The 16,612-nt window shown below is 40.2% G+C and overlaps 2 protein-coding genes across 2 annotated transcripts; both read left to right on the plus strand.

Annotated features, from left to right (window-relative positions):
- Window positions 1-5,536: 5,536 nt before the first annotated feature.
- Window positions 5,537-6,211, plus strand: LOC131254279 (uncharacterized protein At2g29880-like). Its single transcript, XM_058255271.1, has 2 exons — window positions 5,537-5,809; window positions 5,900-6,211. Exons 1-2 carry the CDS (start codon window positions 5,537-5,539, stop codon window positions 6,209-6,211), a joined length of 585 nt encoding a protein of 194 aa, XP_058111254.1.
- A 3,333-nt stretch (window positions 6,212-9,544) lies between these two features.
- Window positions 9,545-10,467, plus strand: LOC131254280 (probable CCR4-associated factor 1 homolog 11). Its single transcript, XM_058255273.1, has one exon. It carries the CDS (start codon window positions 9,625-9,627, stop codon window positions 10,465-10,467), a length of 843 nt encoding a protein of 280 aa, XP_058111256.1. The 5' UTR covers window positions 9,545-9,624.
- The last annotated feature ends 6,145 nt before the right edge of the window (window positions 10,468-16,612 follow it).

The raw sequence follows: 16,612 nt of genomic DNA on the forward strand, positions 1-16,612 counted from the left end.
CTGGGTCACATGAGCGAGCGGGGCTGAAGGTACTATCTGATCATTGTTTGATTTTATCTTTTAAGAATTCTGATTTAGATATATGCTAACATTGTATATATGGTAAACAATCTAGATTATCTTTTAAAACTGAAAAACATGTATGTAAGGGAGCGTTTGATTATATGGACTCTGATGTGTGGGGTCATCGTCAGAGGTTTCCATTGAGGGGTCGTCATGGTTTGTTTCATTCACTGATAACTACTCCAGGAATGTTTGGGTTTACTTCATAAAACGTAAATCCAAAGTTTTCACCATATTCAAACAATGGAGAGCAATAGTGAAAAAGTAGACAGGGCGGACTGACAATGGTAGAGAATTTACTTCCACTGAATTTAAAGAATATTGCAAAGATGAAGGGATCATTAGGCATAACACAGTGCGCCACATGCCTGAACAAAATGGTATGGCTGAACGAATGAATCGGACTCTCTTGGAGAGGGCCAAATGCATGTTAAGTAATGCTGCGTTGGGCAATGACCAATGGATAGAGGCCGTTTACACAGCCTGCTATTTGGTAAACCGGTCTCCTTCTACAACAATTGAATGTAAAAGCTTAGAGGAAGCATGGAGTGATTGTAAGATCGACTACTCAGATCTACACATATTTGGTTGTGATGCTTACTCTCATGTACCGCCAGTTAAGAGAGATAAGTTAGACCATAGAATAAAAAATTGTATCTTTGTTGGATATAGTATTGGTGTGAAAGGTTACAAGTTATTTGACAAGGTCACACACAAGGTCATCACTAGCTGTGACGTCAGATTCGATGAAATCTCACTCTTCCGCAAGAATGATCAGGAGGAGCAAGAGGAACTAGAAAGGTTGATCATAAATGTTTCGATTGACATATATGATACTCAGGCAGAGACAGAGGTACGAGAGCAGGTGGAGCAGCCACCCGTGAGAAGAAACTCACCGCGTGATCTCAGGTTACCGACAAGATGCAGAGGCAACTCTAATATTGCAAATGCCCTCATTACAGATGAAGGGGACCCGTCAACTATTCAGGAAGCTCTTGATAAGCCTGATGTAGAAAAGTGGAAGGCAGTTATAGATGATGAGATGGACTCATTGCACAAAAACCACGCGTGGAAATTAGTAAAGCTTCAAGTGGGCCAAAAAGCGATTAGATGCAAGTGGTTATTCAAAAGGAAATAGGATAGATACAAAGAAAGGCTAGTAGTGAAGGTGTATGCTCAGAGAGAAGGATTCGACTTCACAGAGATATTCGTGTTAGTGGTTAAGCAAGTATCTATCAGATTTGTGTTGGGGCTGGTTGCTCAATACGATCTTGAGCTAGAACAGATGGATGTCAAGACTGCATTCCTGCACAGAGACTTGGAAGAATAGATCTACACGAAGCAACAGAAGGCTACGAAGTTATAGGAGTAAAGAAAAAAGTTTGCAGGCTAATAAGGTCGTTGTATGACTTAAAACAGTCGCTTAGGCAATGGTATAAGAAATTTAATTCTTTCATGTTGAGTTAGAAATTTACTCGGATTGAATACGATCACCATGTCTATTACAAGACACTAAGTGATGGAAAATTCATCATCCTAGTATTTTACGTTGATGATATGTTGATCGCTAGTCATGATATGTTTGAAATCAATGTACTAAAGACTCAGTTATCAGGGACATTCGAGATGAAAGATCTAGGGGTTGCAAGAGAGGGTTCTTGGCACAGATATTCACAGAAATAGAAAGAGGAGTAGGTTTTGGTTATCACAGGAATAATACCTTGAAAAGGTATTGATCAAGTATGAGATAGACCAGGCAAATCCAGTGAGCGTTCCCCCACGTGGGTCACTTCAAGCTTTCCTCAAAACAATGTCCTAAATCAAATGAGAAAAAGTAGGTTATGTCTCATGTGCCTTATTCGAATGTGGTTGACAATTTAATGTATGTCATGGTCTGTACGAGACCAGATATTTGACAAGCAGTCGATGTTCTGAGAAGATACATGTCAAACCCTGGTACGCAATATTGGAAAGTAGTGAAATGACTACTTCAATACATTCGAGGTATGAAAGACTAAGTCTTAACTTTTGAGAAGACATGGACAAAGTTGGTAGGCTATGTGGATTTAGATTACGCAGGCAGTGTGGATTCCAGAAAATCGACTTCAGGTTACTCGTTTGTACTAGCGGTTGGAGCAATTAGTTGGATGTTGAAGCTTCAGTTCGTGGTGGCTCTTTCCATGGCCGAAGTGGAATATATGGTAATGACGAAAGCGTTTAAGGAAGGTGTTTGGTTAAGAGGCATGATAAATCAGTTAGGACTTTAGCAGGAGGCCGTGTTGGTTGATTATGATAGCAAGAGCGCTATCAATTTGGCTAAAAATTCTATTTATCACTCATGTACTAAACATATTGATGTTCGTCACTATTTTATCCGACAGGTGCTTGAAAAAGGAGGCGTAACTCTGAGAAGATTCACACCAGAGTGAATCCAGCAAACATGCTCACCAAGGTCGTTCCTACAAAGAAGTTCAAGTTCTTTGTAATTTCTCTGGGCTTGGTAATGGCATAAAAGGACGGAGTGTGCACGAGAAGCATTGATTGAAGCTATGATGCGATACAAAGATAAGAGAAGAGGTCAAGAAGCTACACGTTTAAAGATCGAATACATGGTGGAGATTGTTGTTAAAAAGATATCTTAAATCTGGAAAAGTTTGACCAGCCCAAGAAAGTTCGGCTCGAAATCTAATAACAAAATATATTGGAATTTTCGTGATCCTCGACGCGTCGAAAATCTGCTTTGACTCATTAAAGGTTACGTAGACAGCACACAGACTGCGTAAATTTGAAGCGGTTTCCGGACTATTCTAAGTCGGTGCGAAAGTGAAGTTTCCTAAACTATAAATAAGAGTTCCTAGGGCCTTTTTAAAAGATGTTAAGGCTTTCTAAAGTATTCTAAAGGATTTCTATAAGGAGTTTTAAGGTTTCAAAGGGTGTAAAAAGGGTGAGATTCAAGCTTGTTTGAATCGGATAAGTCTTTTCTCTTTGTAATTTATGTTTTCATAGTGGATTTCTATCTCTTTGTGCCGTGGTTTTTTCTTAAAAGGGTTTTTCACGTTAAATCTTTGTGTTCTCTTGTGTTTGCTTGGTGCTCTTAGATTGCTATCCTAGATCCATCTTTGTGTGATTCTACAGCCCAATCCCCAACAGTGACAACTACCATGATCCTATATTAACAATCTCAGTATACGACATTATTCATTATACTGCTTATAATCCACAGCAAGGATTTAGTAATGTTTTAAGCTCATAAAGTACAAACCAGATATACCTAATTCTTATATATCATAATGACATATGGCCTGTTAGGGCCTCAAAACTGACGCACTAAGATTACGAGCATCTCGCAGACTAACACACAGCGTGATGTGTAGACACTTGGTCACCACGCCATATGAAAATGACAAGAAAGAGAAGACCCTAAAGAGTGATGCACTGCACAAGCCAAATTGTCACTATGCAAGACGAGCATGCCCTGCCACGGTGCCACACTGATCAACGCGCAGGAGGGAATGACCGCCGCGTAGGCTGCCATGCAACTCCCTAAATGCCTATATCTTGAAGAAGATTTGAAATTTTAAATCTAGATATATGGAATTGGTGCTGAATATTGGTGTGATTGATGTTACTAAATCAGTTTCACTCGGTGTGTTATATAAGAAAACAACAAAACATGGAGGCACATGAATGGATGGAAGAGGAAATGGTTGCCTTTGCAGCTACACTTGTTGCATTAACTACAACAATTGCAATCAGAGAATATTGCAATAATATATTATTTAAATCACCATCGCGATTCGGCGACTTTGAAAGAAGGAAGCTAATAAATGAGATTATTAGAGCGGGTGACAATGAGTGTGTAGCACAATTCGGAATGAACAAGGCCACATTCTTCAACCTATATATGCTCATTTCTCAAGGATAAAAATCTCCTTTCAGACAGGAAACATGTATCTATGGGGAACAACTTGTCATGTTCTTTCACACTGTAGGATATAATGTTAGAAACCGTGTCATTGGGCATCGGTTTATAAGATCTGAAGAAACAGTGAGCCGATACTTTAGTAAAGCAGTGGATGCTATTGTCGGATTATATCCGGAGTTAGTGAAATTGCCAGGTGCAGAAACACCGGTCGAGATCCTAGCCAGTCTCAATTGGAGTGAGTGCTTTCAAGTATGTTCCATTGTAAATACATAATAGAATGTCCAATCATGTCATAAGTTTATACTATATTTCTTTTCCTGAATATTAAAGGTGAAATTAGGATTGCATTGGTGTAATTGATGGGACTCATGTACCCGCCTATGTACCGGCATTGGAAAGTGCAACATACCATAACAGGAAAGGGGTACTCCCTTAGAATGTAATGAGTGCATGTACATTTAACATGAAGTTTGTATATGTCCTCGCCGGATGGGAGGGATCAGCCTCTGACGCACGCGTTTTACACAGTGCTTGGACACATTCCATTGATCGCTTTACTATCCTCGAGAGTACTTGTATATCTGTTTGACAGCCAATTGATATTATGAATTGTCACAAAATTTAGATGATATTTCATCATAATTAATTGTAGGTAAGTATTACTTAGTTGATGCTGGTTACACTCATTCTCCTTAATTTATGGCTCCTTATTGCGGTATACGGTACCACCTCAATGAATACCGCACAGGCTGCAATCCTTCCAACAAGAAGGAACTATTCAACTATCAATATGCTCAACTACGAAACATTATAGAGAGAATCTTTGGAGTATTGAAAGCCCGCTTTCCAATTCTCAAATCAGCTCCACCATACAACCTTCTAACATAGGTGAAGATTGTCATCGCATGTTGTATTTTACACAACTTTATCCGTTTATCTGGAGGAGATAGTTTGGTAGAAGATGAACTCGCATCTACAGATGTAACAGAGAGTATAGATCTATCACCATGCGATATTAATGTGACACAGCGTGAGAAGGACGGATGGGCGACATATCGAGACAATATTGCAACTAGAATGTGGAATGAATCTCATCCTGTGAGTTGTATCGTTGGATATTTGAATTGTAATTTGTCATTTTGTAGTAGGTAATATGATCACATGATTGTACTCCGTTGCCTACAAGGCCCGTGTATGAAACCATTTTGCTAAGGGGATGCTTGTAAGAAGTTGATCATTACCCCCAGATCTATATATCATCTTATGTATTGGTATTATATTTCATCTTTGTTAAATTATTACATTCACATTATGTACATGCTTTGGTTGTACATGTTAGACTAAATATATTCATTGTACTATTTGTAGATTATTAAAGTTAATAGTGATGACGATATGGATCTGAATAGGCGGGACAACCAGTCTACACCTACGAAACAATCTGGGCAAGGCTAGTGTGACACACCACGAAAGACACCACACAAATATAAATCAAAATCACTTGATGAAAACGTTATGTCTGGTGGTGTAATGCGCTAGACTGATGAAATGGATGACTGTCGAATCGATACATTGATGGATGTGGTTGCAAATGGCCGCAAGAGTGCCAACGGATTTAAAAAGGAGACCTATAAAACGGTCATGGATGTTGTCAGGAGTGCACTAGGGATATCAGTTCAGGAGAAGCATGTTAGTAATTGCCTTCGGACACTAAAGATGTTGTATTTTGATGTTCGGGACGCCCTGAGTAGTGGGTTTGAATGGGATGATGACAAAAATCTAGTAACCGCACCAGATGACGTCTGGGAGGATAACATATGGGTGAGATTGATAATTTCATCTAAATACTATTGTCCAAATCTGATCGAATGTTGTTTACTAATCAATATTTTTCTATGTCATTTTCAATAGTCACATCCATATATGCAACATGTTCAGGGGAAACCGGTGCGAAGGTATGATGACCTCACGTACTTATTTGGAAATGACCGAGCTACTGGATTGCATGCTTCGATAGGAAATATGCATAGTATGATGCGTTTGAGAAAGTCTCGCGATGACGATGTTACACTGATAACGTCGGTTGATCTTAATGACGATACACTTGTTTTATCAAGTGACGATGTGGGAGATAGTGGACATGACATCCAGTGGTCATTTCAAACTCATGACGGTACTCATGTTACAAACCATAGTCTGAATCTCAATGGCAACAACTTGTGAACACGGGCAGCACAAACAGTTCTAGGAAGAGAGCCAAATTGGAATGCCCTTGCGACGTCATTGGCAAAGGGAAGAGTGACGTAGCAGAAGCTGTCAACTCACTAGCTATAACCATACACAAAGGGAAGGACATCATACATATGGAGCAGACTGTACCTGCACTGAAGTAGATTGAAGGCCTCACAACTAACGAGATCCTACGCGCAACAAGGATCCTATCAAAAGATGAACAACAATCTGTATCATTCATTTCTCTTCTTGAGCATAGGAGGCTGGGCTTTGTGCCGATGTTGCTTGCACCAGATGAGTCTTCTGACTGATCACAAATCCCTCATCTTTTTTGTTGGGTTTATGCTTGATATGGCTGGTCAGTCATTTGGCTTTTTAGACAGTACTTTTTGATTTTTTGCTGCTAGTGAAGTTTACTAGCTCTTGATATGTTGGTAATTTTGGATGGTATGGGTTTTTTCATTTTTTTTTTGGATGTTGATGTTTGATTACTGCTTAATCAGAAGAATGACTGTCAACCTGCATAACTTGCTTATAATCTCCCTCATAATATTACATGTTTGATGTTGTTGACTATGATGGTTATAGGTACACAACGAATAAGATACGTACATAGGTATTTCAAAATCAGTTTCACTGTGTGTTTTAGGTATTGAAACATCTTTACATAATTGAAGAATTCCTTCTATAGTTAGATAAAAATTTCGATCGTTCATATTAATATGTTCTGTTAGTAAAACCATCTGTTTGATGCTCTTTATCATAATTTCGTTATATGTGTAAATGAGTTAAGAAGATATATGTTGTTTTCAATGGACGACGACCTGGAATCTACTATACATGGGAAGAGTGCCCGGTGCATGTCGAGGGCTATTCAATGGCCTGCTTCCGGGGATACAAATCAACATCCGAGGCTTTCTTTGAGTGGACAGCGTATTGCGAATCTTTGGAGCGAAGAAATGCACCCGTACTGAAAATTGAGGAGGAACAGGACAATCCTATCTCGAACAGTGGACTTGGTTCCGCAAGCAATTACCCGATGCCTCCAGCGACTGCCCCAGCACCATACAGTTTCTGTCTATTCAACGATTACAACGGGAAACAGCAAGAAGCTATGAAAGATACACCAGAGTCATTTGCAGCACTGATTAGGTTTATTGCTGGTTGCCTGATTTTCATTATCACCGTTCAGATCATGTATTGGCGCTAACTGAACTGCTCGAATTGATATGGACATCTAATTCCTGCTCTTTTTATTATTATTATTATTATTTTTAATCTGCTTAAATTGTATCTGTTTTGGATATTGCAACTAGGACGTTGAAAATGGGTCCGTATATTTGTAGGGAGGACCGTGTCTTCCCCATTTCTATTTACAAATGGTCTCCTTAGCATGACTTTTTGAGCTTACCTTCTATTGAAAGCTAAGTAGGTAGATGTTTAAGGTGTATTTTGGAGTCCTTCATGGGATTAGGTGAGATTTTGCACTGGTCCGAGCTGTTGGGATTGATAGCTCTATGTCTATTCTGCAACTGGGATATTCATGCATTTTTGCAGTTCAGGTTCATCTTTGACATGGGGTAGTTTCAAATATTAGGTGGATCACACGGTAAGAAGTTTTGAATCTCATCCAATAATCGGTTAAGGGAGATTAGTTTGAACCTGATCTTTGTTTATTTCGTTTATCCAGGCTTAGGTGATTGACCAATAATCGGTCAGAGAAGATTTGTTCCAGTTTTACGAAAAAATTTGATAATTTTGTATGTACATTACTATATACTGTGTGGGCACAAAAATGCATACATACATATGGGCCCCACATGAACTTGTAGCACCGTCCGTACTTTGTGGTAGATGATATCATAGATAGTGGGTCCCACAGGTCATGGTGACCACAGTCCATCGATCCAGTGAGGGGGGTATAAAACAATACGCACCTCTAGTTATTACTGCTGAAGAAATCAAACAGTGGTATGCAATCCTTGTAGAGCTGAGGTGCTGGACACCATACCATTAAAATCGGTTTGACAGGACTATAACACCGCACGTCTAAACAGAGCATTTTAGAAAGACTGTTTATTACACTATTACATTTCAGGAAAACAATCGTGGGATAGCAGTCAACCGGAATTTACCCAATCATTGCTAGTACATATATATTGTAATTAATGCCCTCTTTACCGCCAACCACCGGGGTATTTGGAAAACCAAATAGGCCCTTAGGGTATTGAGTAAACTCTGTGAGGTCCACCAAGATTTATGTATTTTATCTGCTCTGTCCAAGATAATTTTATAGCTTGAGCCAAAAAATGAAGCATATTCAATATTCAAATGGACCACACCCTAGGAAATAGTTGAATTGAACTTGTACCATTGAAAAATTCTTAGGGAATACGGAAGTTTTGGATCAAGCTTATACATGTGTTTTCCCTTCATCCATGCCTATTTGATCCTGTTCTCATGAACAGGTTGGATGACAAATAAAAATCACTGTAGGGCGCACAAAGGTTTCAACATTGGAAATCATTATCCCCACTGTTTCCAGTGGTATGATCCAGTTGACCTTGGATATTCTTCAATTTGAGGCTCAACCCCTTAAATTAGATGGAAAAACGGATGGACGGCGTAGATAGACCACATACATTCAAGGTGGGCCAACTGAGTTTAGTCAGTACTATAAGAGCGTACTGAGTAACTCGGTACGGATTGACAGGGACGCAGATGTCCTGCTAAAGCTTTCGCAGTAACTTCCTGCGCTGGGAATCTATGTGGGCCCACCATCATGTTTTTGACAGATCCACTACGTCCATCCGTTTTTTGAACTCATTTTAGGATGGAAGGACAATAATAAGCCCGATCCAAAATTCAAGTGGGCCTCAACAAAGGAAAAGGTTTGTAGGGAAATTTTTACCGTTGATATCTCCTTAGGGTCGACAGTGATTCTTAGATGCAATCCATACCGTTCATAACGTCATTAATACTGGGATAAACTGAAAAAACAAATACTAACCTGATTCCAAACTTCTATGGCCCACGAATATTTCAACTGTGGACCTTCAATTCTCACCTTTTCGGCCCACTTGAATCTTGGATCCGGCTTATTTTTGGTATCTTGCCCAAAAATGAGCTCAAAAAGCCGATGGACGTGGTGGATTTATCAAAAAATTTATGATGGGCCCCACATAGTTCCCAACACAGGAAGTTCCTGCGAAAGACTTCCGCATGCGCGTGAGAGAGACGCGTTACTTATAAAAAGTCCGCTTCTTCTCTCCTAGCTTTCAAATTTCTTCGAAAACTACCCACTTCTTCTCTCCTCTGTTTCAAATTTCTTTCAAATTTCTTCGAAAGCTACCCACTTCTTCTCTCCTCTGTTTCAAATTTCTTCGAGCGAGCGAAAAGGAGAGATGCTACCATCAAGACCTAGTTGTGTCTACAGAAAACCAATTCGTATCAGAAATGTGGATTCGTTGAATGTGGAGTCTGAGTTCCGCATAATCAGCGGCTTCCTCAAAGACTACCCTTTCATCTCTATGGACACTGAGTTCCCTGGTGTCGTCTACCATAACGTGCCCGATACACCCGACTCTGTAGCCAGGGATCGATACGCACTCCTTCGGGCGAATATAAACGCGCTCAAGCTCATCCAAGTCGGACTCACTTTCTCCGACTCAGCCAGCAACCTTCCTGATTTGGGGACCAACTACTGTTACGTCTGGCAATTTAATTTCAACTTCGATCCATGGTGTGACCTCCACGCACCCGAATCGATCGAACTATTGCGTAAGAACGGCATTGACTTCGAGCGCAATCGATTCTACGGGATTGATGAGGCCCGTTTCGGGTTCCTCATGAAGCTATGCGGACTTGTTGGGAACAATTGTTTTAGTTGGATCACCTTCCACAGTGCTTACGACTTTGGCTATCTGATAAAGGTGGTCACTCAGAGGGAGCTACCGGATGACATTGGCGAGTTTCTCAAATTGATGAAAGATATATTTGGGTACAAGGTTTATGACATAAAATATCTCATGAGGTTCTGTCACAACTTATATGGAGGGTTGGAACGTGTGGCCAATGAATTGGGGGTGGACAGGGCTGTTGGGAAATGCCACCAAGCTGCATCAGATAGCCTGCTAACATTGCATGTTTTTACACGGCTCAAAGATAGAGGTTTTCAGCTGTATGTTCCTGACCACTGTGGAGTATTGTATGGATTAAAATACCCTTTGGGAAATCTGTTTCAGTGAATTGAAGATATTTTATTTTATTTTTCATATACGTACATCATGTAAATAGGTCTTTTAAGAGATTATATTTTTAGTGTTTTTTGTTTCACACACACACACACACACACATATATATATATATAAAATTTTTAAATGTTTGTTAGTATTAGTTATAGCAAATTGCAGTACTTTGGCTGCTAAAGCATGGGGCCTGTTGAATTTTAGTCATTGATGGTGCGGTCCACCAGTTGAATATTATGAGCAGGTCCACTGTGTCGCAAGAGTTTATCTCAAAGAATTTGACAGAAAATAATGATAATAAAAGTCACAGGTGTATAGAAATTTGAAAAAAAGAAAAAGGTAATTGGGAATATTTTTGTTAAAAATAGACAAACAAGGTAATGTAGCATAGAAAAGTAACATTTGCACTCCTATCAGATAGTAGGATGTACTTAGTAAAAACTTGCTACATTAGCAAGTGCTAAACATTTCCAACAACGGAAACTTTAGGCCATGGTGCATAGATGGTGGGGATGATCCAATGGGTGGATTGGATCTTATACAAACTCGCTATATTAGCAAGTGCTAAATATTTTAGACATGTGCACCTATGAATCTTGCTACTATCTAAAAGTGGTACACTCACTCACACGTACTCACACCCCACGCTCTCAATAAGGCATTATTAAGGACACAATGTTGGTTTATACTTATTTAGCAAAAGTATGGCAAAAAAAAGTAGAAAATTATGTTTGGTTTCTAATATCACATAAGTGATTTTTAAAATTCTTCAACTAATCTCTCCCTCATAGTACAAAGTCTATTCCAATTTTTACTTATTCATATGGGTCCACCTTTAATATTCACTATCCATCATGTGGGGCCGACGTACCTTTGATGTGGATTAATTGTTCATGATATGGACCCCACCTTATCCCTATCTACATGTGAACCATCCATTGTGTGGGGCCTCTTTCGATGTGGACTATCAACCTTGGATGTGGGTTGTCCAACATGTTGAACTTTTGATGTAGATCGTCCATCATGTGAGGTCCAACTTCAAAATTTTCCATCCATCATGTGATGCCCATCTTAGATGTGGGCCCTTTATCATTAGAGCGACTTTTGATGCGGACCATCTATTATTTAGGTCCCGCCTTGACGTTGTTTATTCATCATTGGGGCTCACCATCATTGTTAATTTTCCATTATGTGGGGGCCAGCTTCATTGTCCGTTGCCCATTATGGTGAGCCCAGCTCTGACATGGACCATCCATCGTGTGGGCCCCACCTTGAATATTGGTTGTACATCTTGTGGGGCCACCTTATTATGGACCACATGGAGAGATGAGGTGGAAGAGGAAAGAGAGAGAGAGAGAGATAAAATGGTAAAAAAGTAAAAAAGTAAATTTACTTGTGGCCATAAGAAAATTCAAGTTCACAAGTTATTTTTAAGAAGGTAATTATTCAGCTAACTTTTCTTAATAAATGCTTTACTCTATTCAAATAGGCCTAAAGTGGATAAGGTGCTGCCCCGCCTCATGTGCGGCCCTTATTGTGGTACCCCCCTTTTTGCATGCACTATATCCATGCTATCCATCTGTTTTTATAACACTGTAGGCCATGAGCCTAAAAATAACGTAGTTCCAAATATCAGGTGGACCGTACTAAACGGTGGCGATTGAATGGCCCACAATTAAAACCTTCCTAAGGCCCACTGTAATGTTTCCATAATATTTATTATAAAAACCTGGATTTTATATATATATATATATATATATATATATATATATTAGATTGATCCAACTACCTTTTGGGCTTAGGAAATCCCTCCACATGTGGAGGTGAGTCCCACGTGTGAGGACTAAGTGAAGAGATTTTAGTCCTTTTGCCTTACCTTTTTTTGGTTTAAGTTAAAAGGAAAAAAGCGAAAAACACAAACAATTACAGTTGGCCTTATAGCGCATAGGAAATCCACATTTAAAATGTATATATTTTTTTCGGAGGGGTTAGTTTTACTTGTTTTCTTTTGCAAGTAAAAGCTAAGAAGAGGAAATTGATTCTCCTCATTTTCTTTTCCTTTTCTTTTGTTTCTCAAACGGAGTAAACTATCACATCTGTTCCTTTGCATAATTTTTTCTCATAACAAACATGCCCTTCCATTTTATAGATTTTTTTTTTTTTTAATATATATAAATACAATGTACAATCCTTGTCAGGAGGATTTGCATAAAATCTCTTGGTTGAGGCATATCAGGCATGCAATCTTTGACCTTTCTGCTGTTGAATGTGGACTGTTGCTGCATTTTATTTTCTCATCTTCTATGTACAGGCTCACAGTTAGTTAGATTGTCCAATCAAGGACATTTTGTAGCATGGTCCATCCACTGTGGGCCCATCATATCAATAATCTTGATCGCTAGACCACAAGAACATTAAAAAAAGAACACTTTTACAAGGCAATGGGATGAGGAACTCGAGCTGTGTTCAGGAGGATTTTGATTGAGGAGAAGGCGATGGGATCGAGTAGTAGCGAGGATGCAGCTGCATTGTCGTCTTCTTTGGATGGAGTCTGCAAAGTGCGATTTAAGGGAGCTAGGGTTCTCCATTCTTCCTATCTTGGTGGATCCTCCGATTCTTCCGACAATGAAGATCAGGTGAATTCCTTCAATGTCATATTTCATTTTTAGTTTTGGTGTTGCATTTTGATTGTTTGAGGTTGTGGGATTTCATATTGGGGTTTATGCTGTTTGATTTATTTTAGTTGGCTTTTTTTCTTTTCAACCCAAATTATCAATTCCTATTTTGGGGATTTACTTTATGTTTAGATGTAGGATGGTGAGATCGATCTTGTTAATCTTGTTGATTCGTCTCCCCCTTGTTAGATGACTTGATAGAGACAGTGTAGTGTGTGTTGGGATTTGTGCTGCAGAATCACACAGATCTAGATCTAGGATATCAATCCAAGAGCACCAAGCAATCACAAGAGAAACACAGATTTAACGTGGAAAACCCTTGTGGGAAAAAATCACGGCACAAAACGATAGAAATCCACTATGAAAATAAAAATTACAAAGAGAGAGGACTTACCCGATTCGAACAACCTCGAATCTCACCCTTGCTACACCCTTTGATAACCTTAGAAACCTTTTAGAAACCATTGGAATACCTTTAGGAAGCCTTAGAATTACTTAGAAAGGCCCTAGGGACCCATATTTGTAGTTTAAGAAACTCCACTTACGCACCTCTCTGAAACCACCTCAGATTTACGCAGTCCATGCAGAATCCGCGCAGCATCTGCGTAACCTTCGACTGGTAGAGTCTGGGCTTCGACTGGTTGAAGACCTTGGGATTTTCAGAAACATTATTGCTAGACTTCGAGTCGAGCAGGCTTCGACTAGTTGAAGGGATCCTCGACTAGTTGAGCCAGCCCCTCGACTGGTCGAGCAGCGCGGTGAAACCAGATTTAAGACATCTGTTTTACAACAATCTCCATCATGTCTTCAATCTTTAATTGTGTAGCTTCTTGACCTCTTCTCTTATCTCTGCATCACATCATAGCTTCTCGTGCATACTCCGTCCTTCTTCTTCGCCATCGCTAAGCCCAGAGAAGTTGCACAGAACTTGAACTTCTCTGTAGGAACGAACTTGGTGAGTATGTTTGCCGGATCTGAATCACATGCCTAACCTACTTTGCTCATGTCTTCTTAGTCTTCTGTACCATCTCACCACCACCCAATATTGCTTACTGGAGTATTTGCTCACAACATCGATAGCCTGTGAAATAACCGGTCTAATACAGACCATGACATACACTGCCAACCGCATTCGAATAAGGCTCACGAGATATATCCTGCTTTTCCTCACCAGTTTTGGGACATGTACTGAGGAAAACTTGAGGAGAGACGCGTAGGGAACGCTCTCTGGCTTTGCCTATTCCATCACATACTTGATCAATACCTACCCAAGGTATTCTGCCTGAGATAACCAAAGCATACTCCTCTTTCAATCTCAATGCCGAGAACCATCTTTGCAGCCCCCCAATCCTTCATCCTAAATATTTCGCTTAACTAAATCTTCGGTACATTGATTTCAGACATGTCATAATTGGCGATCTACATGTCATCAACATACAATTCCTGACTCACCATGAAAGAATCAAACCACTGCCTAGGTGACAGGTCGTACCACGACCTCCTGCAAACTCTTTTTCTTGGCCCCTTTAACTTCGAACCGCTTTAGTTGCTCCATGAAGAACCGCTCTTCCAATTTCCCATGCAGAAGTGGAGTCTCCTCATCCATCCTTCCAGCTCGAGATTGCATTGGCCAATCAGCGCCAATCACAAATCTAAAAGACACCCGCTATATCGTCGGCGCGAATATCTCTGAGAAGTCGATCTCTTCTCTTTGAGCATAACCTTTCGCTACCAACCTCGCTCTGTATCTATGTTGTATCCTCGTGAAGATGCACCTATATTCAATAGCCTTCCAACCCACTGGAAGCTCCACCAGCTCCCATGTGTCGGTCTGGTATAATGAGTCCATCACATCACCCATAGTCACCTTCCACTTCACAGCACCAGACTCACCTAGAGCTATCTGAATAGAAGATGGATCCCCTGCGATATTGGAGTCGTTCATGTACCTTACCTATCACCTATGATTATGCGGTGTGATTCTTCTCACAGGTGGCTGCTCCACCTGCTTTGTATCTTTAACCGCGCGTCACATCCTTCCTGCCCTGCCCGCTCATGTGGCCATGCCCTGCATGCCACACACATGCAAAGGTGGAATCCACTACAGCCGTTGAAGCTCCACCTTTTGAAGTGCTCTCTATCAACTTGTAGAGATTACTGAGTCGTTGCGCTTTCATGATCACCTGTGCCCCCATAGATACTTTAAGGACACCATCAATACTTATGAACCCGCACTCTATAGCCTCGAGTGTACCGAGAGAAATCAGGTTCTTCTTCATGTCAGGAACGTGCCTTACCCCAGTCAGGGTGCGCTCTGTCCCATCAAACATCTTGACACGCACCGTACCAATAGCCACAACATTATAGGCATTGTCATTGCCCATAAACACCTGTCCACTATCGCACTCTCTGTAATTGGTGAACCAACTCCAATGAGGAGTCATGCGAAAGGATGTCCCTGTGTCTAGAATCCACTCGCCCCTACGATTATCGTATGGGCGTCTGATCTTAGACACAGACAAAACATCACCATCACATGCACTCGATCCATCTGACATGGCAACATTAGCCTCTCTGTACGAAGCTTCAGATTCTTCTCTATTAGATTTAAGATTTGTATAATCCTTTTTCACATGTCCCTCCATCCCACAGTTCCAACACTTTACCTTTCCTTTGCCCTTGCCCTTAGATTTGGATTTAAAACCTGAAGAACCTTTACCTTGTTCAGAATTCCTACCCCTTGTAAACAGTGCATCAAAAGATATCCTCATTTTGACGTTAAGCTTTCTCATAGCCTTCCCTTGAAGGGCTGAGATAACGGTGTCGACACTTAGGGTTTTATTCGTGGTGCACATTGTGTCCTTCAATGACTTATACGATGCCGGAAGAGAATTTAACAACATACATGCTTGTTCTTCATCTTTCATTACTTCCTTCATTTCCAGCAATTTGTAAACCAATTTATTAAAGTTGCTGATGTGAGCCTCCAGATCTCCACCTTCTGCCATCTTGAAGTTATACCACTGCTACTTCAAGTGTAGGCAATTTTCAGAGGATTTTTTCGCATAGACATCCTCTAACTTCACCCATAAGTTAGTCGCAGTTTTCTCTCTCATGACGTTGTAGAGAACCTCATCTGTGAGACATAAACGGATTGAGGATAAGGCCTTCTTATCGAGAGTATTCCAATCATCATCAGTCATAGTAGACTTTCGCTCCTCAATAGCTCCATCTTCACCTTGCTTGATTAAGGAACTGATCATCTTGATCTTCCATAACTCGAAATTATTTTTCCCCAAGTACTTCTCAATATCATACCTAGTGCTAACCATTATAGCTTATCCCTCATATTCAGATCTGTGCCCCAACGATTGCTCTAATACCACTTGTTGTGATTCCGTAGAACAAATCCCAGCAGTGTGTATGAGCGATCCAGGTTTCAATCCCTAGTAGACCTTTCAGGAAAAGAA

The sequence above is a fragment of the Magnolia sinica genome, chromosome 8, assembly GCF_029962835.1.
Source record: "Magnolia sinica isolate HGM2019 chromosome 8, MsV1, whole genome shotgun sequence".
NCBI classification, from domain to species: Eukaryota; Viridiplantae; Streptophyta; class Magnoliopsida; order Magnoliales; family Magnoliaceae; genus Magnolia; species Magnolia sinica.

Bases quoted from the DNA above. Each gene is read 5' to 3' on its own strand.
- LOC131254279 (XM_058255271.1), top strand. From the start codon at position 5,537: ATGGATGACTGTCGAATCGATACATTGATGGATGTGGTTGCAAATGGC. The intron at 5,810-5,899 runs GTGAGATTGATA...CATTTTCAATAG, and splicing joins TCTGGGAGGATAACATATGG to TCACATCCATATATGCAACA.
- LOC131254280 (XM_058255273.1), top strand. From the start codon at position 9,625: ATGCTACCATCAAGACCTAGTTGTGTCTACAGAAAACCAATTCGTATC.